The sequence below is a fragment of the Oncorhynchus tshawytscha genome, linkage group LG05 (assembly GCF_018296145.1).
Source record: "Oncorhynchus tshawytscha isolate Ot180627B linkage group LG05, Otsh_v2.0, whole genome shotgun sequence".
Lineage (NCBI taxonomy): Eukaryota > Metazoa > Chordata > Actinopteri > Salmoniformes > Salmonidae > Oncorhynchus > Oncorhynchus tshawytscha.
Window position 1 is genome coordinate 922,790 of NC_056433.1, and position 25,078 is coordinate 947,867.

General features: G+C 47.4%; 1 protein-coding gene across 2 annotated transcripts in view; it reads left to right on the forward strand.

Annotated features, from left to right (window-relative positions):
- The window catches only part of selenoi (selenoprotein I), a 45,632-nt gene that overhangs the window by 11,569 nt on the left and 8,985 nt on the right, over window positions 1-25,078 (forward strand). Inside the window, exons 3-6 of one of the 2 annotated variants that reach the window (XM_042321309.1) lie at window positions 1,129-1,171; window positions 3,479-3,544; window positions 6,748-6,822; window positions 19,497-19,759. In XM_042321309.1, coding sequence (XP_042177243.1) covers window positions 1,129-1,171; window positions 3,479-3,544; window positions 6,748-6,822; window positions 19,497-19,759 — 447 coding nt within the window. Of the gene's footprint in view, window positions 1-1,128; window positions 1,238-3,478; window positions 3,545-6,747; window positions 6,823-19,496; window positions 19,760-25,078 lie in introns of both variants that reach the window. The other variant, XM_042321308.1, reaches the window with a different exon arrangement.

The following is a 25,078-nucleotide window of genomic DNA, read 5'->3' on the forward strand; positions in this document are numbered from 1 at the left end:
ATCTCTCCATCGCTCTCTCTCTCTCTCCATCGCGCTCTCTCTCTCTCTCATCGCGCTCTCTCTCTCTCTCCATCGCGCTCTCTCTCTCTCTCCATCGCTCTCTCTCTCTCCATCGCTCTCTCTCTCCATCGCTCTCTCTCTCTCCATCGCTCTCTCTCTTCTCCATCGCTCGCTCTTTCTCTCTCTCGCTCTCTCTATCGCTCTCTCTCTCTCTATCGCTCTCTCTCTCTCGCTCTCTCTATCTCTCTCTTTCCATCGCTCTCTCTCTCTATCGCTCTCTCTCTCTATCGCTCTCTCTCTATCGCTCTCTCTTTATCGCTCTCTCTCTCTATCGCTCTCTCTCTCTCCATCTCTCTCTCTCTATCTCTCTCCATCGCTCTCTCTCTCTATCGCTCTCTCTCTCTATCGCTCTCTCTCTCTATCGCTCTCTCTTTATCGCTCTCTCTATCTCTCTCTCTCTCTTTCCATCTCTCTCTCTTTCCATCTCTCTCTCTCTTTCCATCTCTCTCGCTCTTTCCATCTCTCTCGCTCTTTCCATCTCTCTCTCTCTTTCCATCTCTCTCGCTCTTTCCATCGCTCTCTCTTTCCATCGCTCTCTCTTTCCATCGCTCTCTCTTTTTCCATCGCTCTCTCTTTCCATCGCTCTCTCTTTCCATCGCTCTCTCTTTCCATCGCTCTCTCTTTCCATCGCTCTCTCTTTCCATCGCTCTCTCTTTCCATCGCTCTCTCTTTCCATCGCTCTCTCTCTCTCTTTCCATCGCTCTCTCTCTCTCTTTCCATCGCTCTCTCTCTCTCTTTCCATCGCTCTCTCTCTCTCTTTCCATCGCTCTCTCTCTCTCTTTCCATCGCTCTCTCTCTCTTTCCATCGCTCTCTCTCTCTCTCCATCGCTCTCTCTCTCTCTTTCCATCGCTCTCTCTCTCTCTTTTCCATCGCTCTCTCTCTCTCTTTCCATCGCTCTCTCTCTCTCTCTTTCCATCGCTCTCTCTCTCTCTCTTTCCATCGCTCTCTCTTTCCATCGCTCTCTCTCTCTCTTTCCATCGCTCTCTCTTTCCATCGCTCTCTCTCTCTCTCTTTCCATCGCTCTCTCTCTCTTTCCTTCCATCCCTCTCTCTCTCTCTCTTTTCCAGGTGATGCCCAGATGGTTAGCTCCTAACCTCATCACCTTCACTGGTTTCATGTTCCTGGTCTTCAACTTCCTCATGCTGTCCTTCTACGACTACCACTTTGATGCATCCGGTATGCCGCCGGCCGTGTGTTTGTGTCGTGCAGGCTGTGTGTGGTGCAGGTTGTGTGTGTGTGTGTGTGTGTGGTGCAGGTTGTGTGTGTGTGTGGTGCAGGTTGTGTGTGTGGTGCAGGTTGTGTGTGTGGGGTGCAGGTTGTGTGTGTGTGTGTGGGGTGCAGGTTGTGTGTGGGGTGCAGGTTGTGTGTGGGGTGCAGGTTGTGTGTGGGGTGCAGGTTGTGTGTGGGGTGCAGGTTGTGTGTGGGGTGCAGGTTGTGTGTGTGGGTGCAGGTTGTGTGTGTGTGTGCAGGTTGTGTGTGTGCAGGTTGTGTGTGTGCAGGTTGTGTGTGTGTGTGTGTGGTTGTGTGTGTGCAGGTTGTGTGTGTGTGTGGTGCAGGTTGTGTGTGTGTGTGGTGCAGGTTGTGTGTGTGTGTGTGTGGTGCAGGTTGTGTGTGTGTGTGGTGCAGGTTGTGTGTGTGTGTGTGTGGTGCAGGTTGTGTGTGTGTGTGTGTGGTGCAGGTTGTGTGTGTGTGTGTGTGGTGCAGGTTGTGTGTGTGTGTGTGGTGCAGGTTGTGTGTGTGTGTGTGTGGTGCAGGTTGTGTGTGTGTGTGTGTGGTGCAGGTTGTGTGGTGTGTGTGTGTGTGTGTGTGTGTGGTGCAGGTTGTGTGTGTGTGTGTGTGGTGCAGGTTGTGTGTGTGTGTGTGTGTGGTGCAGGTTGTGTGTGTGTGTGTGTGGTGCAGGTTGTGTGTGTGTGTGTGTGGTGCAGGTTGTGTGTGTGTGTGTGTGGTGCAGGTTGTGTGTGTGTGTGTGTGTGTGGTGCAGGTTGTGTGTGTGTGTGTGTGTGTGCAGGTTGTGTGTGTGTGTGTGTGTGCAGGTTGTGTGTGTGTGTGTGTGTGCAGGTTGTGTGTGTGTGTGTGGTGCAGGGTGTGTGTGTGTGTGTGTGTGGTGCAGGTTGTGTGTGTGTGTGTGTGTGTGTGTGGTGCAGGTTGTGTGTGTGTGTGTGTGTGTGTGTGTGTGTGGTGCAGGTTGTGTGTGTGGTGCAGGTTGTGTGTGTGTGTGGTGCAGGTTGTGTGTGTGTGTGTGTGGTGCAGGTTGTGTGTGTGTGTGTGTGGTGCAGGTTGTGTGTGTGTGTGTGGTGCAGGTTGTGTGTGTGTGTGGTGCAGGTTGTGTGTGTGTGTGTGGTGCAGGGTGTGTGTGTGTGTGTGGTGCAGGTTGTGTGTGTGGTGCAGGTTGTGTGTGTGGTGCAGGTTGTGTGTGTGGTGCAGGTTGTGTGTGTGTGTGTGTGTGTGTGTGTGTGTGTGCAGGTTGTGTGTGTGTGTGTGGTGCAGGTTGTGTGTGTGTGTGTGTGTGGTGCAGGTTGGTGTGTGTGTGTGTGTGTGTGTGTGGTGCAGGTTGTTTGTGTGTGTGTGTGTGGTGCAGGTTGTGTGTGTGTGTGTGTGTGGTGCAGGTTGTGTGTGTGGTGCAGGTTGTGTGTGTGTGTGTGTGATGCAGGTTGTGTGTGTGTGTGTGTGTGATGCAGGTTGTGTGTGTGTGATGCAGGTTGTGTGTGTGTGTGTGTGGTGCAGGTTGTGTGTGTGCGTGGTGCAGGTTGTGTGTGTGTGTGTGTGTGTGTGTGCAGGTTGTGTGTGTGTGTGTGTGTGTGGTGCAGGTTGTGTGTGTGTGTGTGTGTGGTGCAGGTTGTGTGTGTGTGTGTGTGGTGCAGGTTGTGTGTGTGTGTGTGTGTGGTGCAGGTTGTGTGTGTGTGGTGCAGGTTGTGTGTGTGTGGTGCAGGTTGTGTGTGTGTGTGTGTGTGTGTGTGATGCAGGTTGTGTGTGTGGTGCAGGTTGTGTGTGTGTGTGTGTGTGTGTGTGTGTGTGTGCAGGTTGTGTGTGTGTGTGTGTGTGTGTGGTGCAGGTTGTGTGTGTGTGGTGCAGGTTGTGTGTGTGTGTGTGTGGTGCAGGTTGTGTGTGTGTGTGTGTGTGTGTGTGTGTGCAGGTTGTGTGTGTGTGTGTGTGTGGTGCAGGTTGTGTGTGTGTGTGTGTGGTGCAGGTTGTTTGTGTTATGTGTTATGACCCTTTGGTCATGAAGGAAACAAGTTCCAGTGACATCACACACCTACACGCACACAACCTGCACCACACGCACACAACCTGCACCACACCCACACACAACCTGCACCACACCCACACACACACAACCTGCACCACACCCACACACACCCTCAAATGACTCATGAAAGGTCTTGATGCAACAATGGAACAATGGAACATGAAACAATGGTTTCATGTTCCTGGTCTTCAACTTCCTCATGCTGTCCTTCTACGACTACCACTTTGATGCATCCGGTAGGTGCAGGTTGTGTGTGGTGCAGGTTGTGTGTGTGTGTGGTGCAGTGCAGGTTGTGTGTGGTGCAGGTTGTGTGTGGTGCAGGTTGTGTGTGTGTGTGGTGCAGGTTGTGTGTGTGGGGTGCAGGTTGTGTGTGTGTGTGTGGGGGTGCAGGTTGTGTGTGGGGTGCAGGTTGTGTGTGGGGTGCAGGTTGTGTGTGGGGTGCAGGTTGTGTGTGGGGTGCAGGTTGTGTGTGGGGTGCAGGTTGTGTGTGGGGTGCAGGTTGTGTGTGGGGTGCAGGTTGTGTGTGGGGTGCAGGTTGTGTGTGGGTGGGGGTTGTGTGTGGGGTGCAGGTTGTGTGTGTGTGTGGGGTGCAGGTTGTGTGTGTGGGTGCAGGTTGTGTGTGTGTGTGTGTGGGGTGCAGGTTGTGTGTGTGTGCAGGTTGTGTGTGTGTGTGGTGCAGGTTGTGTGTGTGTGTGGTGCAGGTTGTGTGTGTGTGTGTGTGTGTGGTGCAGGTTGTGTGTGTGTGTGTGTGGTGCAGGTTGTGTGTGTGTGTGTGTGTGTGCGTGGTGCAGGTTGTGTGTGTGTGTGTGTGTGGTGCAGGTTGTGTGTGTGTGTGTGTGTGTGTGTGTGCAGGTTGTGTGTGTGTGTGTGTGTGTGTGTGTGGTGCAGGTTGTGTGTGTGTGGGTGGTGCAGGTTGTGTGTGTGTGTGTGGGTGGTGCAGGTTGTGTGTGTGTGTGTGTGTGGTGGTGCAGGTTGTGTGTGTGTGTGTGTGGGTGGTGCAGGTTGTGTGTGGGGTGGTGCAGGTTGTGTGTGTGTGGTGCAGGTTGTGTGTGTGTGGTGCAGGTTGTGTGTGTGGTGCAGGTTGTGTGTGTGTGTGTGGTGCAGGTTGTGTGTGTGTGTGTGTGTGTGTGCAGGTTGTGTGTGTGTGTGTGTGGTGCAGGTTGTGTGTGTGTGTGTGTGTGCAGGTTGTGTGTGTGTGTGTGTGGTGCAGGTTGTGTGTGTGTGTGTGTGTGTGTGGTGCAGGTTGTGTGTGTGTGTGTGTGTGTGTGTGTGGTGCAGGTTGTGTGTGGTGCAGGTTGTGTGTGTGTGTGGTGCAGGTTGTGTGTGTGTGTGTGTGTGCAGGTTGTGTGTGTGTGTGTGTGTGGTGCAGGTTGTGTGTGGTGCAGGTTGTGTGTGTGTGTGTGTGTGTGTGTGGTGCAGGTTGTGTGTGGTGCAGGTTGTGTGTGTGGTGCAGGTTGTGTGTGTGTGTGTGTGCAGGTTGTGTGTGTGTGTGTGTGTGTGCAGGTTGTGTGTGTGTGTGTGTGTGGTGCAGGTTGTGTGTGTGTGTGTGTGTGTGCAGGTTGTGTGTGGTGCAGGTTGTGTGTGTGTGTGTGTGTGTGTGTGTGTGTGTGTGTGTGTGTGTGTGTGCAGGTTGTGTGTGTGTGTGTGTGTGTGTGGTGCAGGTTGTTTGTGTGTGTGTGTGTGTGGTGCAGGTTGTTTGTGTGTGTGTGTGTGTGGTGCAGGTTGTTTGTGTGTGTGTGTTGTGTGTGTGTGCAGGTTGTGTGTGTGGTGCAGGTTGTGTGTGTGTGTGTGTGTGCAGGTTGTGTGTGTGTGTGGTGCAGGTTGTGTGTGTGTGTGGTGCAGGTTGTGTGTGTGTGTGTGGTGCAGGTTGTGTGTGTGTGTGTGGTGCAGGTTGTGTGTGTGTGTGTGTGTGTGGTGCAGGTTGTGTGTGTGTGTGCAGGTTGTGTGTGTGTGTGTGTGATGCAGGTTGTGTGTGTGTGTGTGTGTGCAGGTTGTGTGTGTGTGTGTGTGTTGTGCAGGTTGTTTGTGTTATGTGTTATGACCCTTTGGTCATGAAGGAAACAAGTTCCAGTGACATCACACACCTACACGCACACAACCTGCACCACACCCACACACACACAACCTGCACCACACCCACACACACACTACCTGCACCACACACACCCTCAAATGACTCATGAAAGGTCTTGATGCAACAATGGACTTACAGACTTATACACTTTATATACATACGTACAGAGGCAAGTATGTGGACACCCCTTCAAATTAGTGGATTCGTCTATTTCAGCCACACCCATTGCTGACCGGTGTATAAAATAGAGCACAGTGCCATGCAATCTCCATAGCCAAACACTGACAGCAGAATAGCCTGAAGAGTTCAGTGACTTTCAATGATGCCACCTTTCTAACAAGTCAGTTCATCAAATTTGCTGCCCCAGTCAACTGTAAGTGTTGTTATTGTGAAGTGGAGCAACAACGGCTCAGCCGTGAAGTGGTAGGCCACACAAGCTCACAGAACGGGACCCGCCGAGTGCTGAAGTACATAGCACTTAAAAAATCACTCACTACAGAGTTCCAAACTGCTTCTGGAAACAACGCCAACACAATAACTCTGTGTTGGGAGCTTCATGAAATGGGTTTCCATGTCCGAACAGCAGCACACAAGCCTAAGATCACCATGTGCAATGCAAGGCGTTGGCTGGAATGGTGTGAAGCTCCCCGCCATTGGACTCTGGAGCAGTGGAAGCCCGTTCTCTGGAGTGATGATTAATGGTCTGTTTTCATGGTTCGGCCCTTCGTTCCAGTGAAGGGAAATCTTAACAGTTACATTATAGATTATTCGTTGTGGCAACAGTTCGGGGAAGACCCTTTCCTGTTTCAGCATGACAATGCCCCCGTGCACAAAGCGAGGTCCATACAGAAACTATTTGTTGAGATCGGTGTGGAAGTACTTGACTGGTCTGCACAGAGCCCTGACCTCAACCCCATCAAACACCTTTGGGATGAATTGGAACGCCGACTGCGAGCCAGGCCTAATCGGCCAACATCAGTGCCCGACCTCACTAATGCTCTTGTGGCTGAATGGAAGCAAGTCCCTGCAGCAACGTCACAACATCTAGTGGAAAGCCGTCCCAGAAGACTGGAGGCTGTTATAGCAGCAATGAGGGGACCAACTCCATATTAAAGCCTTCCCAGAAGAGTGGAGGCTGTTATAGCAGCAAAGAGGGGACCAACTCCATATTAAAGCCTTCCCAGAAGACTGGAGGGAGGTTGTTATAGCAGCAAAGAGGGGACCAACTCCATATTAATGCCCCTGATTTTAGAATGAGATGTTCTAGCAGGTGTCCACATACTTTTGGTCATGCAGTGTATGTAGACTTATGTTTGCACAAAATAACTGATTTCTGTGTGTGTGTGTGTGTGTGTTGTGTGTTAGCTGAAGGATACACTCATGTGCCAAGCTGGGTTTGGGTCACTGCAGGACTTTTCAACTTCCTGGCGTATACACTGGGTGAGTACTGCTGTGTGTGTGTACGCTAGGTAAGTTCTCTCATTGGCGTCACATGAAAAACTGTAACAAACGTGTAATGAGTTGGCCATATGACACCTGTTTTCATTATAATCCAAAAATGCATTAGTTCATGGACATCATTGAGGCAACAGAGGTTTTTAGAGCGGGAGTGTTCTTCATCTTAACTATTTAGCCTTCAGAAAATATTCACACCACTTTTTCCACATTTTGTTGTGTTTCAACCTGAATTTAAAATGGACCTAATTGACATTTGTTTGTCACTGGCCTACACACAATACATGTCAAAGTGCCATAAAAAAAATCCCCCTCAAATTAATTCTAATTAAAAAACTGAAATGTCTTGAGCCATTAAGTATTCAAACCCTTGGTTTTGTAAAGCCTAAATAAGTTCATGAGTACATATGTGCTTAACAAGTCACATAATAAGTTGCATAGACTCACTCTGTGTGCAATAATAGTGTTTAACATGATTTTTTAAAATGAATACCTCATCTCTGTACCCCACACATACAACTATCTGTAATGTCCCACAGGCGAGCAGTGAATTTCGATCAGATTCAACCACAAAGACCAGGGAGGTTTTAATAATAGGATCTATGTGACTCAACGTTCCATGGCGTACAGTAAGATGTTGGCAGAATAGATGGATGCAGTTCCATACATGATTCATATAATACACCAATACATTTCTTGGTAGGACAAAATATCAGGTTGTAAATCACAGCTGGGCTGGTATGTTGTTTGCTGCCTCCATTCAGGATCCACTGTTTCCGTGTTCAACGACTCTGGACAAAAATGGACGACTGTAACTAAGACTGGGAATGTCAATACAATCAACTAGTAATGATCACAAGTCAGTCATAGCATGGCTAATAGGCTAGCATATCTATTTATGTAGGTCTTTTTGTAGCAAGATGAAAACACGGAGCCTAACTAGCTAGCTGCTGGGAGGATGTCATGTCATTGGAGGACTGGGTGAGTAACCAACTTTTCCTCTCGTATTGTTTTTTGTGGCTGCAGCTAGAAATGCAGGTGTCATTTAGTTAGCTAGCAAGAAATGTGAATCACTTTGCTAGCTAGCTGTGCTGAACTTGAACGACTGTTATCCACAGTTAGCATATCTCATAGTTATCAATCAAATGTATTTGGCATCGATCAAATGGGCAGGCAGGCAAGTTCCCATTCAGTTGTCAAAACGTAGGTTGGGATAGAAGCATGCAGGTACCCTAGTGGTTAGAGCGTTGAGCCAGAAACCGAAAGTTGGCTAGATCGAATCCCTGAGCATACACTTAACGAGAGAATCACTGACATGATGTCAGCTGGTCCTTTTGTGGCAGGGCTGAAATGCAGTGGAAATGTTTCAGTTAATTTGCATGGCAAAGAGGGACTCTGCGATGTATCTGATCACTCTTCATAACATTCTGGAGTATCTGCAAATTGCCATCATACAAACTGAGGCAGCAGACTTTGTGAAAATGTATATTTGTGTCATTCTCAACTTTTTGCCTCGACTGTAGACTAGTTTACGTGCTGCTGTGCGATTTGTTGCTAACGTTTCTTTGCTACTTGCCAACTTTACGGTTTTCACTTTTTAATTAGCGATGATATTTTTAGTTTTTCCCTCACTACTTTTTTTCATTCAACTTTTTCACTCCGGACGCTTTATCTGGCCGTGGTTCGTCAGGACCTCCACCAGCCGAAGCTAAGTAGAAACATTAACATGATGCCTTCTAATTGCAGTTGCTGTACTCATACTATACAGGAGAACGATTGCCTTATCATGATTTTTTTGTCAAAGTTCATGAACTTATCACTGCTGAAGTGGGGAATGCTGCTTTTTAGTTAGCGTTGCGACATTATCAAAAATAGATTTTGGATTGTTCTAGGATGATTGAGCAACAGTGAGGGCCCTTTGATACTGCACGGTAGTGTCATTCCAAGGTAGTCGGAAGACTTCCAGTTTGGTGTGGCGCCATTTACGTTCCAATTTTCTGGAAGCTTGCTTCAGAGCTCGGGTATTTTCTGTATAGCAGGGAGCTAGTTTCTTATGACAAATGTGTTTTGTTTTTAGGGGCGCGACTGCATCTAGGGTAATGCGCAAGGTTAAATTGAGTTCCTCAGTTAGGTGGTTAACTGATTTTCCTACTCTGACATCCTTGGGTAGGTGAAGAGAGTCTGGAAGGACATCTAGGAATCTTTGGGTTGTCTGAGAATTTATAGTACGGCTTTTGATGCTCCTTGGTTGGGGCCTGAGCAGATTATGTGTTGCGATTGCAAATGTAATAAAGTGGTGGTCCAATTATGAGGAAAAACATTAAGATTCACAATATTTATTCCATGGGACAAAACTAGGTCCAGAGTATGACTGTTGCAGTGAGTAGGTCTAGAGACATGTTGGACAAAACCCACTGAGTTGGGTCTGTGGGTTTTGGAGTGGGTCTGTGGACTTTTCCATGTGAATATTAAAGTCACCAAAAATGAGAATATTATCTGCTATGACTACAAGGTCCAATAGGAATTCAGGAAACTCAGTGAGGAACGCTGTGTACGGTCCAGGAGGCCTGTAAACAGTAGCTATAAAAGTGATTGAGTTGCTGCATAGATTTCATGACTAGATGCTCAAAAGACGAAAACGCAGTCCTTTATTTTTGGGGGGTAAATTGAAATTTGCTATCGTAAATGTGATCAACACCTCCGCATTTTCGGGATGCATGGGGGATATGGTCACTAGTGTAACCAGGAGGCGAGGCCTCATTTTACACAGTCAATTCATTAGGCATAAGCCATGTTTGTCAGGCCATTCACATCAAGATTATGATCAGTGATTAGTTCATTGACTATAACTGCCTTTGAAGTGAGGGATCTAACATTAAGTAGCCCTATTTTGAGATGTGAGGTATCACGATCTCTTTCAATAATGACAGAAATGGAGGAGGTCTTTATTCCAGTGAGATTGCTAAGGCGAACACAGCCATGTTTAGGTTTGCCCAACCTAGGTCGAGACACAGACACAGGGATAGCTGAGCTGACTACACTGACTGTGCTAGTGGCAGACTCCACTATGCTGGCAGACTGGCTAACAGCCTGCTGCCTGGCCTGCACCCTATTTCATTGTGGAGCTAGAGGAGTTAAAGCCCTGTCTATGTTCGTAGATAAGATGAGAGCACCCCACCAGCTAGGATGGAGTCTGTCACTCCTCAACAGGCCAGGCTTTCTGGCGAGTCCCAGAAAGAGGGCCAATTATTGACAAATGTTATCTTTTGGGAGGGGCAGAAAACAGTTTTCAACCAGCGATTGAGTTGAGACTGCTGTAGAGCTCATCACTCCCCCTAGCTGGGAGGGGGCCAGAGACAGTTACTCGATGCCGACACATCTTTCTATCTGATTTACACGCTGAAGCTATGTTGCGCTTGGGGACCTCTGACTGTTTCATCCTAACATCGTTGGTGCCGACGTGGATAACAATATCCCTATACTCTCTACACTCGCCAGTTTTAGCTTTAGCCAGCACCATCTTCAGATTATCCTTAACGTCGGTAGCCCTGCCCCCTGGTAAACAGTGTATGATCGCTGGATGATTATTTTAAGTCTAATACTGCAGGTAATGGCGTCGCCAACGAGTGTTTTCAATTTGTCAGAGCTAATGGTGGGAGGCTTCGGCGTCTCAGACCCCGTAACGGGTGGAGGAGAGACCAGGGAATGATCGGCCTCCCACTCTGACTCATTGCTTAATAGGGATAAACGGTTGAGTTTGTCGGCTGAATGAGCGACACCGGTAGAGCATTCCTACAGCATTTCCTTCCAGAAGCCTTGAGAAAGTTGTCTGGCTGCGGGGACAGTGCGAGGGGATTTATACTACTATCTGTACTTATTGGTGGTACAGATGCTGTTTTATCCTTCCTACAGTTAAATGACCCTTGCCTAACGATTGCGTCTGGTTTTAGACCCCATCATAGCACTGAGACTTGTGAAGGTGGTAAATGACCTTTTAGTGGCGTCAGACCGTGGCTCTGCATCTGTCCTCGTGCTCCTAGACCTTAGTGCTGCTTTTGACACCATCGATCACCACATTCTTTTGGATAGATTGGAAACCCTAATTGGTCGACAGGGACAAGTTCTGGCCTGGTTTAGATCTTCTCTGTCGGAGAGATATCAGTTTGTCTCTGTGGATGGTTTGTCCTCTGACAAATCAACTGTACGTTTCAGTGTTCCTCAAGGTTCCGTTTTAGGACCACTATTGTTTTCACTATATATTTTACCTCTTGGGGATGTCATTCGAAAACATAATGTTAACTTTCACTGCTATGCGGACGATACACAGCTGTACATTTTGATGAAACATGGTGAAGCCCCAAAACTGCCCTCGCTGGAAGCCTGTGTTTCATACATAAGGAAGGGGATGGCGGCAATCTTTTGGCTTTTAAACTCAGACAAAACATATGCTTGTTCTAGGTCCCAAGAAACAAAGATATCCTGTGTTGGATCTGACAGTTAATCTTGATGGTTGTACAGCCGTCTCAAATAAAACTGAAGGACCTCCGCGTTACTCTGGACCCTGATCACTCTTTTGACGAATTTATCAAGAATATTTCAAGGACAGCTTTTTTCCATCTTCGTAATGTTGCAAAAGTTAGACATTTTCTGTCCAAAGAATGATGCAGAACAATGTATCCATGCTTTTGTCACTTCTAGGTTAGACTACTGCAATGCTCTACTTTCCGGCTACCCGGATAAAGCACTAAATAAACTTCAGTTAGTGCTAAATACGGTTGCTAGAATCTTACTAGAACCAAAAAATGTGATCATATTACTCCAGTGCTAGCCTCTCTACACTGGCTTCCTGTTAAGGCAAGGGCTGATTTCAAGGTTTTACTGCTAACCTACAAAGCATTACAAGTCCTGCCGTACATACCTACACGTACACTACGGTCACAAGACGCAGGCCTTTCTTCTATAGAGCTCCATTTTTATGGGGTGGTCTGCCTACCCATGTGAGAGACGCAGACTCGGTCTCAACTTTTAAGTCTTTACTGAAGACTCATCTCTTCAGTAGGTCTTATGATTGAGTGTAGTCTGGCCCAGGAGTGTGAAGGTGAACGGAAAGGCTCTGGAGCAACGAACCGCCCTTGCTGTCTCTGCCTGGCCAGTTCCCCTCTCTCCACTGGGATTCTCTGCCTCTAACCCTATTACAGGGGCTGAGTCACTGGTATACTGGTGCTCTTCCATGCCGTCCCTAGGAGGAGTGCGTCACTTGAGTGGGTTGAGTCACTGACGTGATCTTCCTGTCCGGGTTGGCGCCCCCCTTGGGTTGTGCCGTGGCGGAGATCTTTGTGGGCTATACTCAGCCTTGTCTCAGGATGTTAAGTTGGTGGATGAAGATATCCTCTAGTGGTGTGGGGGCTGTGCTTTGGCAAAGTGGGTGGGGTTATATCCTGCCTGTTTGGCCCTGTCCGGGGGTATTGTCGGAGTGTCTCCCGACCCCTCCTGTCTCAGCCTCCGGTGTTTATGCTGCAATAGTTTGTGTCGGGGGGCTGAATCAAATAAAATAAAAAATAAAAATGTCCCTTCTTACATCAGCTGATATATTCAAGTGCTTTATAGAAACCCAGACTAAAACCCCAAACAGCAAGCAATGCAGGTATAGAAGCACGGTGGCTAGGAAAAACTCCCTAGAAAGGCTGAAACAACCTAGAGTGGAACCAGGCTATGAGGGGTGGCCAGTCCTCTTCTGGCTGTGCCGGGTGGAGAGGCTAGGGTCAGTCTGTTATTTCTGGAGTATTTCTCCTGTCTCATCCGGTGTCCTGTGTGTCCCTCTAATTATCTTGCTCTTTCTTTCTCTCCTTCTATTTCTCTCGGAGGACCTGAGCCCTAGGACCATGCCTCAGGACTACCTGGCCTGATGACTCCTTGCTGTCCCCAGTCCACCTGGCCGTTCTGCTGCGCCAGTTTCAACTGTTCTGCCTGTGGATATGGAACTCTGACCTGTTCACTGGACGTGCTACCTTGTCCCGAACCTGCTGTTTTGGACTCTCTCTCTACCGCACCTGCTGTCACTAACTCTGAATGATCGGCTATGAAAAGCCAACTGACATTTACTCCTGAGGTGCTGACCTGTTGCACCTTCTACAACCACTGTGAAAATTATTATTTGACCCTGCTGTTCATCTATGTACGTTTGAACATCTTGGCCATGTACTGTTATAATCTTCCACCCGGTACAGCCAGAAGAGGACTGGCCACCCCTCATAACCTGGTTCCTCTAGGTTTCTTCCTAGGTTCTGTCCTTTCTAGGGAGTTTTTCCAAGCCACTGTGCCTCTACATCTGCATTGCTTGATGTTTGGAGTTTTATGCTGGGTTTCTGTACAGCACTTTGTGACATCGGCTGATGTAAAAAGGGCTTTATAAATACATTTCATTGATTGTTTTGATATGCGTAATGCCAAGCGTCGGCTGGAGTGGTGTAAAGCTCTTCTCTATTGGACTCTGGAGCAATGGAAACATGTTCTCTGGAGGGAAGAATCACGCTTCACCATATGGCAGTCTGGTGGACCAATCTGGGTTTGGCAGATGCCAGGAGAACGCTGCAGGCCCCAATGCATAGTGCCAACTGTAAAGTTTGGTGGAGGAGGTATAATGGTCTGTGGCTGTTTTTCATGGTACTGGCCTCTTTGTTCCAGTGACGGGAAATCTTAACACTACGGTGAAATTCTTGATTATTCTTTGTGGCAACAGTTTGGGGAACTCCATTTCCTGTTTCAGTATGACAATGCCTCCGTGCACAAAGGAAGGTCCATACGGAACTGGTTTGTCGAGATCGATGTGAAACTTAACTGGCCTCGACAGAACCCTGACCTCAACCCATTGAACACCTTTTGGGATGAATTGGAACGCCGACTGCGAACAAGGCCAAATCGCCTAACATTTGATTTAAAGTCACGCTGTTGATGCTGCTGATGATGGCAGGCCTGTGTGGTAATTGTCTACTGTAGCTCTGATTGGCTATGGCGCAGCGTTCTGTTTAGACTCCGGTCCTGGACAAGACAGATGTTTTTATTAGGTTTGATTTAATTGCCTTGTAGGGCTGACCCCATTAGATTAGTCGATCGATAGGCTGTTGGTCGACCGAAATGTCTTTGTCAAGCAGCTGCAAAAAATAGTTTTTTTCATGGTGTACAAGACACCTGTCTGAGTGGACTGATCCATTGTAGAAGCCGTAGGGATGGCTCAGTCCATCAGTCTAAGACATGTGCTATTAAAATTGTTCAGTAGTTACATAAGAACAATGGTGCAACACTAATAAAAATAATATTGTTTATGTTCTGGTCTGAGTCGCGTTGTACAAAACTGGCGCTAGATTTTCGAGCTAAAGGATAGCTGATGACCACAAACTGTGGTTAGCTGAATACTAACGTTAGCCAGTAAACTGGCTAGCTTCTGGCTAGCTTCTGGCTAGCTTCTATTGTGGATTTCAGATTTGAGGTAAATAATTCTTTTTTTTTTTTTTAATTGGTGAGGCGGGTTGCAGGAGAGTGTTTTGAAGTTGAGTTTTTGGAAAAGAAAATATATAAAAGAATTCCACATGCTGTTGTGTAAATGGACAGGTGGAAATTATAGGCAATTAGCAAGAAACCCCCAATAAAGGAGTGGTTCTGCAGGTGGTGACCACAGACCACTTCTCAGTTCCTATGCTTCCTGGCTGATGTTTTGGTCACTTTTGAATGCTGGCGGTGCTTTCACTCTAGTGGTAGCATGAGACGGAGTCTACAACCCACACAAGTGGCTCAGGTAGTGCAGCTCATCCAGGATGGCACATCAATGTGAGCTGTGGCAAGAAGGTTTGCTGTGTCTGTCAGCGTAGTGTCCAGAGCATGGAGGCGCTACCAGGAGACAGGCCAGTACATCAGGAGACGTGGAGGAGGCCGTAGGAGGGCAACAACCCAGCAGCAGGGCCGCTACCTCCGCCTTTGTGCAAGGAGGAGCAGGAGGAGCACTGCCAGAGCCCTGCAAAATGACCTCCAGCAGGCCACAAATGTGCATGTGTCTGCTCAAATGGTCAGAAACAGACTCCATGAGGGTGGTATGAGGGCCCGACGTCCACAGGTGGGGGTTGTGCTTACATCCCAACACCGTGCAGGACGTTTGGCATTTGCCAGAGAACACCAAGATTGGCAAATTCGCCACTGGCGCCCTGTGCTCTTCACAGATGAAAGCAGGTTCACACTGAGCATGTGACAGAGTCTGGAGACGCAGTGGAGAACGTTCTGCTGCCTGCAATATCCTCCAGCATGACCGGTTTGGCGGTGGGTCAGTCATGGTGTGGGGTGGCATTTCTTTGGGGGGCCGCACAGCCCTCCATGTGCTCGCCAGAGGTAGCCTGACTGCCACTAGGTACCGAGATGAGATCCTCAGACCCCTTGTGAGACCATATGCTGGTGCGGTTGGCCCTTGGTTCTTCCTAATGCAAGACAATGCTAGACCTCATGTGGCTGGAGTGTGTCAGCAGTTCCTGCAAGAGGAAGGCATTGATGCTATGGACTGGCCCGCCCTTTCCCCAGACCTGAATCCAATTGAGCACATCTGGGACATCATGTCTCGCTCCATCCACCAACGCCACGTTGCACCACAGACTGTCCAGGAGTTGGCGGATGCTTTAGTCCAGGTTTGGGAGGAGATCCCTCAGGAGACCATCCGCCACCTCATCAGGAGCATGCCCAGGCGTTGTAGGGAGGTCATACAGGCACGTGGAGGCCACACACACTACTGAGCCTCATTTTGACTTGTTTTAAGGACATTACATCAAAGTTGGATCAGCCTGTAGTGTGGTTTTCCACTTTAATTTTGAGTGTGACTCCAAATCCAGACCTCCATGGGTTGATAAATTTGATTTCCATTGATAATTTTTGTGATTTTGTTGTCAGCACATTCAACTATGTAAAGAAAAAAGTATTTAATACAAATATTTCATTCATTCAGATCTAGGATGTGTTATTTTAGTGTTCCCTTTATTTTTTGGAGCAGTGTACATAAGAACAATGGTGCAACAATGTTTTATAACAAATGGGCTTTCTCCTGCTTTGTGACATCGGCTGCAAGTTCAAATCCCCGAGCTGACAAAGTACAAATCTGTCGTTCTGCCACAGAACAAGGCAGTTAACCCACTGTTCCTAGGCCGTCATTGAAAGTAAGAATTTGTTCTTAACTGACTTGCCTGGTTAAATAAAGGTTAAATAAAAATGTAACCAGTATATTGATGTGGAGAACAATGTGGCGGAGGCAGCAGCGGAGTTAGAAGGGAAAACAGCCCTTGGCTTAACTGTCAAAAGATTAAATATCTTTTTTATATTTACTTATCCTTTAGTTAACTAGGCCAGTCAGTTAATAAGAACAAATAATCATTTATAATGATTGCCTACCGAGGAACAATGGGTTTAACTTCCTGTTCAAGGACAGAACGACAGATTTTTACCTGGTCAGCTCGGGGATTCAATCTAGCAACCTTTCGGGTTATTGGCCCAATGCGCTAAACACTTTGCTACCTGCCTCCCCAAGAGGATGTGTGAGGGTAGAGGAAATTTAATTATTTCTATAATCAATCATCGTAACTGTTAAATGTGCCTGACTCCGTACATACTGTACGCAAAAATATAAACGCAACAGGTAAAGTGTTGGTCCCATGTTTCATGAGCTGAAATAAAAGATCCCAGAAATGTTCCATACGCACAAAAAGCGTATTTCTCTCAAATGTTTTTGGTGTACAAATTAGTTTAGTTCCCTGTTCATTTGTCTACCATAAGCTGCTTCCAACGTCGTTTTAGAGAATGTGACTGTGCGTCCAACCAAATGTTATTTGTCACGTGCGCCGAATACAACAGGTGTAGACCTTACAGTGAAATGCTTACTTACAAGCCCCTAACCAACAATGTTGTAAAAAGAAAAAAGTGATAAATAAAAGTAACAAATAATTAAACAGCAGCAGTAAAATAACAATAGTGAGGCTATATACAGGGTGTTACGGTACAGAGTCAATGTGGAGGCTATATACAGGGTGTTACGGTACAGAGTCAATGTGGAGGCTATATACAGGGTGTTACGGTACAGAGTCAATGTGGAGGCTATATACAGGGTGTTACGGTACAGAGTCAATGTGGAGGCTATATACAGGGTGTTACGGTACAGAGTCAATGTGGAGGCTATATACAGGGTGTTACGGTACAGAGTCAATGTGGAGGCTATATACAGGGTGTTACGGTACAGAGTCAATGTGGGGGCTATATACAGGGTGTTACGGTACGGAGTCAATGGTACGGAGTCAATACCAATATTATTGTGGTCATCATTATAGTAATTAGTAATATCATTATCATTAGTAGACTTAGTATAGAACCACCATGTCATTATCATTAGTAGACTTAGTATAGAACCACCATGTCATTATCATTAGTATAGCAGCCTTGTAGAACCACAGTGTAGCTGTGTACCTTAGAACTGTTTAATTTTAATACCGTAATATCATAATACCTATATAGGCAACTGTATCAATCAGTCAGAGAGACAGCACTATACACTGATGTTCTGTGGTGGTCGCCTGTAGCAGGGAGGAGAGAGAGACAGCACTATACACACTGATGTTCTGTGGTGGTCGCCTGTAGCAGGGAGGAGAGAGAGACAGCACTATACACACTGATGTTCTGTGGTGGTCGCTGTAGCAGGGAGGAGAGAGAGGGAGAGACAGCACTATACACACTGATGTTCTGTGGTGGTCGCCTGTAGCAGGGAGGAGAGAGACAGCACTATACACACTGATGTTCTGTGGTGGTCGCCTGTAGCAGGGAGGAGAGAGACAGCACTATACACACTGATGTTCTGTGGTGGTCGCTGTAGCAGGGAGGAGAGAGAGAGACCGCTCTATACACACTGATGTTCTGTGGTGGTCGCTGTAGCAGGGAGGAGAGAGAGAGACGGCACTATACACACTGATGTTCTGTGGTGGTCGCCTGTAGCAGGGAGGAGAGAGAGACAGCACTATACACACTGATGTTCTGTGGTGGTTGCCTGTCAGGGAGGAGAGAGAGACAGCACTATACACACTGATGTTCTGTGGTGGTCGCTGTAGCAGGGAGGAGAGAGAGGGAGAGACAGCACTATACACACTGATGTTCTGTGGTGGTCGCCTGTAGCAGGGAGGAGAGAGACGGCACTATACACACTGATGTTCTGTGGTGGTCGCCTGTAGCAGGGAGGAGAGAGACAGCACTATACACACTGATGTTCTGTGGTGGTCGCTGTAGCAGGGAGGAGAGAGAGAGACACTCTATACACACTGATGTTCTGTGGTGGTCGCTGTAGCAGGGAGGAGAGAGAGAGACGCACTATACACACTGATGTTCTGTGGTGGTCGCCTGTAGCAGGGAGGAGAGAGACAGCACTATACACACTGATGTTCTGTGGTGGTCGCCTGTAGCAGGGAGGAGAGACACAGCACTATACACACTGATGTTCTGTGGTGGTCGCCTGTAGCAGGGAGGAGAGAGACAGCACTATACACACTGATGTTCTGTGGTGGTCGCCTGTAGCAGGGAGGAGAGAGAGAGAGCACTATACACACTGATGTTCTGTGGTGGTCGCCTGTAGCAGGGAGGAGAGAGAGAGAGACAGCACTATACACACTGATGTTCTGTGGTGGTCGCCTGTAGCAGGGAGGAGAGAGAGAGACAGCACTATACACACTGATGTTCTGTGGTGGTCGCCTGTAGCAGGGAGGAGAGAGAGAGAGACAGCACTATACACACTGATGTTCTGTGGTGGTCGCCTGTAGCAGGGAGGAGAGAGAGAGAGACAGCACTATACACACTGATGTTCTGTGGTGGTCGCCTGTAGCAGGGAGGAGAGAGAGAGAGACAGCACTATACACACTGATGTTCTGTGGTGGTCGCTGTAGCAGGGAGGAGAGAGAGAGACAGCACTATACACACTGATGTTCTGTGGTGGTCGCCTGTAGCAGGGAGGAGAGAGAGAGAGACAGCACTATACACACTGATGTTCTGTGGTGGTCGCCTGTAGCAGGGAGGAGAGAGAGAGGGAGAGCACTATACACACTGATGTTCTATGGTGGTCGCCTGTAGCAGGGAGGAGAGAGAGACAGCACTATACACACTGATTTTCTGTGGTGGTCGCCTGTAGCAGGGAGGAGAGAGAGAGACAGCGGGTGATAGTCAGTCACTCGCTGTCATTTCTTTTAACATGGCGCAGCAAATCTGATCCCGGCACAATGAAATCAGTTGTGGTCGCACTTCCTCTAGTCATTTGTGTCTTTTTTATTTATTTAATCAAATAGTGCTTAAAGCATCAGACCAGCTCAGTGAATATAGTTGATTTAATTAAAACGCATAGGATGTCTATATATGGAAAAATAAACATTTTTTTTTAAATTTCTAACAAAACTGATGACTCTCGGTTGACCAAGATTTCTGTTGTTGGGGACAGCCCTACTGCAGTGTCCATTTATTGTCCTCTCTCTCTCTCTCTCTCTCTCTCTCTCTCTGTCTCTGTCTCTCTCTCTCTGTCTCTCTGTCTCTCTCTGTCTCTCTCTGTCTCTGTCTCTGTCTCTCTCTGTCTCTCTCTGTCTCTGTCTCTCTGTCTCTGTCTCTGATAGACGGTGTGGATGGTAAGCAGGCGAGGCGTACTAACTCCTCCACACCACTGGGGGAGCTGTTTGACCATGGCCTGGACAGCTGGGCCTGTGTGTTCTTCGTGGCCACCGTCTACTCCATATTTGGGCGTGGCCCAAGCGGTGTGGGTGTGGCCACGTTGTACTACATCCTGTGGGTGGTCCTTTTCTCATTCATCCTGTCTCACTGGGAGAAATACAACACAGGAATCCTCTTCCTGCCCTGGGGATATGACATCAGCCAAGTGGTGAGTAGGAGACACTACACATTCACCTCATCGCTCTGGCTCTCTGTCAATTCAATTCAAGGGGCTTTATTGACATGGTAAACATATGTTAACATTACCAAAGCAAGTGAGGCAGATAATGAACAAAAGTGAAATAAACAATACAAATGAACAGGAAACATTACACTCACAGAAGTTCCAAAAGAATAAAGACATTACAAATGTCATATTATGTATATTCACAGTGTTGTAACGGTGTGCAAATAGTTAAAGTTCAAAAGGGAAAGTAAACATAAATATGAGTTGTGTTTACAATGGTGTTTGTTCTTCACTGGTTGAGCTTTTCTTGTGGCAACAGGTCACAAATCTTGCTGCTGTGTTGGCACCCTGTGGTATTTCACCTAGTAGATATGGGACTTTATCAACATTGGTCATACATTTGGCAGGAGGTTAGGAAGTGCAGCTCAGTTTCCACCTCATTTTGTGGGCAGTGAGCACATAGCCTGTCTCTTCTTGAGAGCCAGGTCTGCCTACAGCGGCCTTTCTCAATAGCAAGGCTATGTTCACGGAGTCTGTACATAGACAAAGCTTTCCTTAGGTTTGGGTCAGTCACAGTGGTCAGGCATTCTGCCGCTGTGTACTCTCTGTTTAGGGCCAAATAGCATTCTAGTTTGCTCTGTTATTTTGTTTATTCTTTCCAATATGTCAAGTAATTATCTTTTTGTTTTCTCATGATTTGGTTGGGTCTAATTGTTCTGCTGTCCTGGGGCTCTGTAGGGTGTGTTTGTGTTTGTGAACAGAGCCCCAGGACCAGCTTGCTTAGGGGACTCTTCTCCAGGTTCATCTCTCTGTAGGTGATGGCTTTGTTATGGAAGGTTTGGGAATAGCTTCCTTTTAGGTGGTTGTAGAAGTGAACGGCTCTTTCTGGATTTTGATCATTAATGGGTATCGGCCTAATTCTGCTCTGCGTTATTTGGTGTTCTACGTTGTACACTGAGGATATTTTTGCAGAATTCTGCATGCAGAGCCTCAATTTGGTGTTTGTCCCGTTTTGTGAATTCTTGGTTGGTGAGCGAACCCCAGACCTCACAACCATAAAGGGCAATGGGTTGTTTAACTGATTCAAGTATTTTTAGCCAGATCCTAATTGGTATGTTGAATTTTATGTTCCTTTCGATGGCATAGAAGGCCCTTCTATCGTTCACAGATTTGTGTAAGTTACCTGTGGTGCTGATGTTTAGGCCGAGGTATGTATAGTTTTCTGTGTGCTCCAGGGTAACGGTGTCCAGATGGAATTTGTGTTTGTTGTCCTGGCAACGGGACCTTTTTTGGAACACCATTATTTTTGTCTTAGTGAGATTTACTGTCAGGGCCCAGGTGTGAAAGAACCTGTGCAGAAGATCTAGGTGCTGCTGCAGGCCCTCCTTGGCTGGTGACAGAAGCACCAGATCATTAGTAGACATTTGACTTCAGATTCTTGTAGGGTGAGGCCGGGTGCTGCAGACTGTTCTAGTGTCCTCTCCAAATTGTTTATATATATGTTGAAGAGGGTGAAGCTCAAGCTGCATCCCTGTCTCACCCCACGACCCTGTGGGAAGAATTGTGTGTGTTTTTTTGCCTATTTTAACCGCACACTTGTTGTTTGTGTACATGGATTTTATAATGTTGTATGTTTTTCCCCCCAACACCACTTTCCATCAATTTGTATAGCAGACCCTCATGCCAAATTGAGTCAAAGCATGAGAAGACTTTGCCTTTTGTTTTGGTTTGTTTGGTTGTCAAGTAGGATGTGCAGAGTGAACAAGTGGTATGTTGTATGTTAATTTGGTAGAAAGCAAATTTGATATTTGCTCAGAACATTGTTTTTCATTGAGGAAATGTACAAGTCTGCTGTTAATGGTAATGCAGAGGATTTTCCCAAGGTTGCTGTTGATGCATATCCCACGGAAGTTATTATGGTCAAGTTTGTCTCCACTTTTGTGGATTGGGGTGATCAGTCCTTGGTTCCAAATATTGGGGAAGATGCCAGAGCTAAGGATGATGTTAAAGAGTTTTAGCCAGTTGGAATTTGTGGTCTGTATATTTGATCATTTCATTAAGGATACCATCAACACCACAGGCCTTTTTGGGTTGGAGGGTTTGTATTTTGTCTTGTAGAGTTCATTCAATGTAATTGGAGAATCCAGTGGGTTCTGGTAGTCATCTCGATTTTGGATAGATAATTCTTTGTTGTTTGTTTAGTGTTTTCCAATTTTCCCTGAAGAGGTTAGTCTATGGATTCTTCAATTACATTGAGCTGATTTCTGACGTGCTGTTCCTTCTTTTTCCGTAGTGTATTTCTGTATTGTTTTAGTGATTCACCATAGTGAAGGTGTAGACTCAGGTTTTCTGGGTCTCTATGTTTTTGGTTGGAAAGGTTTCTCGATTTCTTTCTTAGATTTTTGCATTCTTCATCAAACCATTTGTCATTTGTTGTTCATTTTCTTGGGTTTTCTATTTGCGATTTTTAGATTTGATGGAGGGAAGCTGAGAGGTCAAATATACTGTTAAGATTGATTTTTTTTTTTACACCTTCACTATTACAGTGGAACGTTTTACCCAGGAAATTGTCTAAAGGGATTGAATTTGTTGTTGCCTAATAGTTTTTTGGTACGTTTCCAAACTGCATTCCTTCCATCTATAGCATTTCTTAATGTTACTTAGTTCCTTTGGCTTTGATGCCTCATGATTGAGTATTGCTCTTTTCAGGTAGAGATTTTGCTGTGATCTGATAGGGGTGTCAGTAGGGTGACAGAACGCTCGAGAGACTCTGGGTTGAGGTCAGTGATAAAGTAGTCTACAGTACTTCTGCCAAGAAATTAGCTATAGCTGTACCTACCGTAGGAGTCCCCTCAGCCTACCATTGACTATGTTCATACCCAGCGTGCGACAGAGCTGCTGGAGTTGTGACCTGTTTTTGTTGGTTGTGTTGTAGTTGTGTCTAGGAGGGGCATTTGGGGGAGGGAATGGTGTTTCCTCCAGGTAGGTGTTTGTCTCCCTGTGTGCCGAGGGTGTCAGGTTCTTGTCCGGTTCTGGCATGTAAGGTCACCACAGACTAGTACATGTCCCTGGGCTTGGAAATGATTGATTTACCCCTCCAGGATGGAGAAGCTGGCTTCATTAAAATATGGGGATTCTAGTGGGGGGATATAGGTAGCACACAGGAGGATATTTTTTTCTCTGTTAAAATCATTTCCTTTTGAATTTCTAGTCAAATGTTCCTGTTTGATTAATTTAATGGAGTGGGTTAGGTCTGCTCTATACCAAATTAGTATACCCCCTGAGTCCCTTCCCTGTTTCACACCTGGCAGTTTGGTGGATGGGACTACCAGCTCTCTGTAACCTAGAGGGCAACCAGTGGGTCTGTCTCCTCTGTACCAGGTTTCTTGTAGGATGACAATGTCTGTATTTCTGATTTCTTTGATGAAGTCCAGGTTCCTGCTCTTTAGGCCAAAGGCAGATGACCTCAGGCCTTAGATATTCCAGGATGAGATAGTGAAGGCTTTGTGTTCCATAAAGTGTCCAATGTTGTTGGTCGTGTGGTTTGGCCTCAGACCAGTAAGTGTGAGCAGAGCCTGCTGAGCATCTGGTACATGCCATTGGCTTGGGCTAGTGTAAGAGTATGGGGTTGGGTCTGTTTGCCTGCTCACGGCCTGGGCGTATGTGTGACTTTCATGTTGAGGCCCTCCCTGCAGGGGTGGGAAGAAGGGGCATATGTCTAATCTGGAGGGGGGGGCTAAATTGTGTGTTGACATGGTTGACTTGGGGGCCTGTTGATTGGTTGTGGTGGGGGTGTGTGTGGCTGGTGGTGCTGTGGTCTGAATGTAGGCGGGGTCCTCTATGGGTAGGTCCAGTGGGGGGTCCCGCAAGTCTGGGAGAGTATCTCGCTGGTCTGGGTGGGGTGTCTATTGATCTGTTGCTCCTGTGTAAAGTGTTGGGGCTGAGTTTGAGAGCGATGTCCTTTAGAGTCCAGGCCAATGTGGGCACTGCTGCCTTTTATAGGTGGACCTGGTCATAGAGGCTGTTCAGGTCCAGGGTGGAGTGGTGGGCCTGGTTATAGAGGCTGTTCAGGTCTAGGGTGGAGTGGTGGGCCTGGTTATAGAGGCTGTTCAGGTCCAGGGTGGAGTGGTGGGCCTGGTTATAGAGGCTGTTCAGGTCCAGGGTAGAGTGGTGGACCTGGTCATAGAGGCTGTTCAGGTCCAGGGTGGAGTGGTGGGCACTGCTGAATGGTAGAGATGGACCTGGTCATATAGGCTGTTCAGGTCCAGGGTGGAGTGGTGGGCCAGGAAAAGGCACAGTCACGAGAAATACTTGCGTTTACCCGCTGTATGGTAGCAGGGTGGAAGTCTTTTTGTGGTAGCAGGGTGGAGATAACCACTTCTGCATTGGGGAAAGTAGAAGAAACTTTTTCAATCACTCCCTTCAGTGCTGTGGCCACCCGTTCCTGCTGTGCTCTCAGGTGGTTTGTGCCTGTGTGTACCGTAATTTCCGGACTATAAGCCGCTACTTTTTTCCCACGCTTTGAACCTCGCGGTTTATACAATGACGCGGCTAATTTATGGATTTTCCCGCTTTCACAAGATTCATGCCGCCAAAAAACTGAGTACCGTCGCATAATGTGACGTAAATCGAGCGCGCTCAAACTTCCCATCAAGGTGGCGCTCCGTGTTCAGTGGGAGGCTTGGATGACAAGTGGGGAGAAATCCTTCACTAAAACGGGCCGCATGTGTGTTGTGCCATCAGAGTCCCTGGGTTCGCACCCAGGCTCTGTCGTAACCGGCGGTGTCCGGGAGGTCCGTGGGGCGACGCACAATTGGCCTAGCGTCGTCCGGGTTAGGGAGGGTTTGGTCGGTAGGGATGTCCTTGTCTCATCGCGCACCAGCGACTCATGTGGTGGGCCGGGCGCAGTGCGCGCTAGCCAAGGTTGCCAGGTGCACGGTGTTTCCTCCGACACATTGGTGCGGCTGGCTTCCGGGTTGGATGCGCGCTGTGTTAAGAAGCAGTGCGGCTTGGTTGGGTTGTGTATCGGAGGACGTATGACTTTCAACCTTCGTCTCTCCCGAGCCTGTACGGGAGTTGTAGCGATGAGACAAGATAGTAGCTACTACAACAATTGGATACCATGAAATTGGTGAGAAAAAGGGGTAAAAAAAAAAACCCGCTATCATCAACGGGTTTTGGAAGGCTGGACTGCTGCGTGTTGAAGGGGCAGCATGAGCTCATCGGGGTATTTGCCTCCGGATGAAAGTGACGAGAGCGACAATGAAAACGATCCAACATCGAGATGAAGCAATTCTGAGG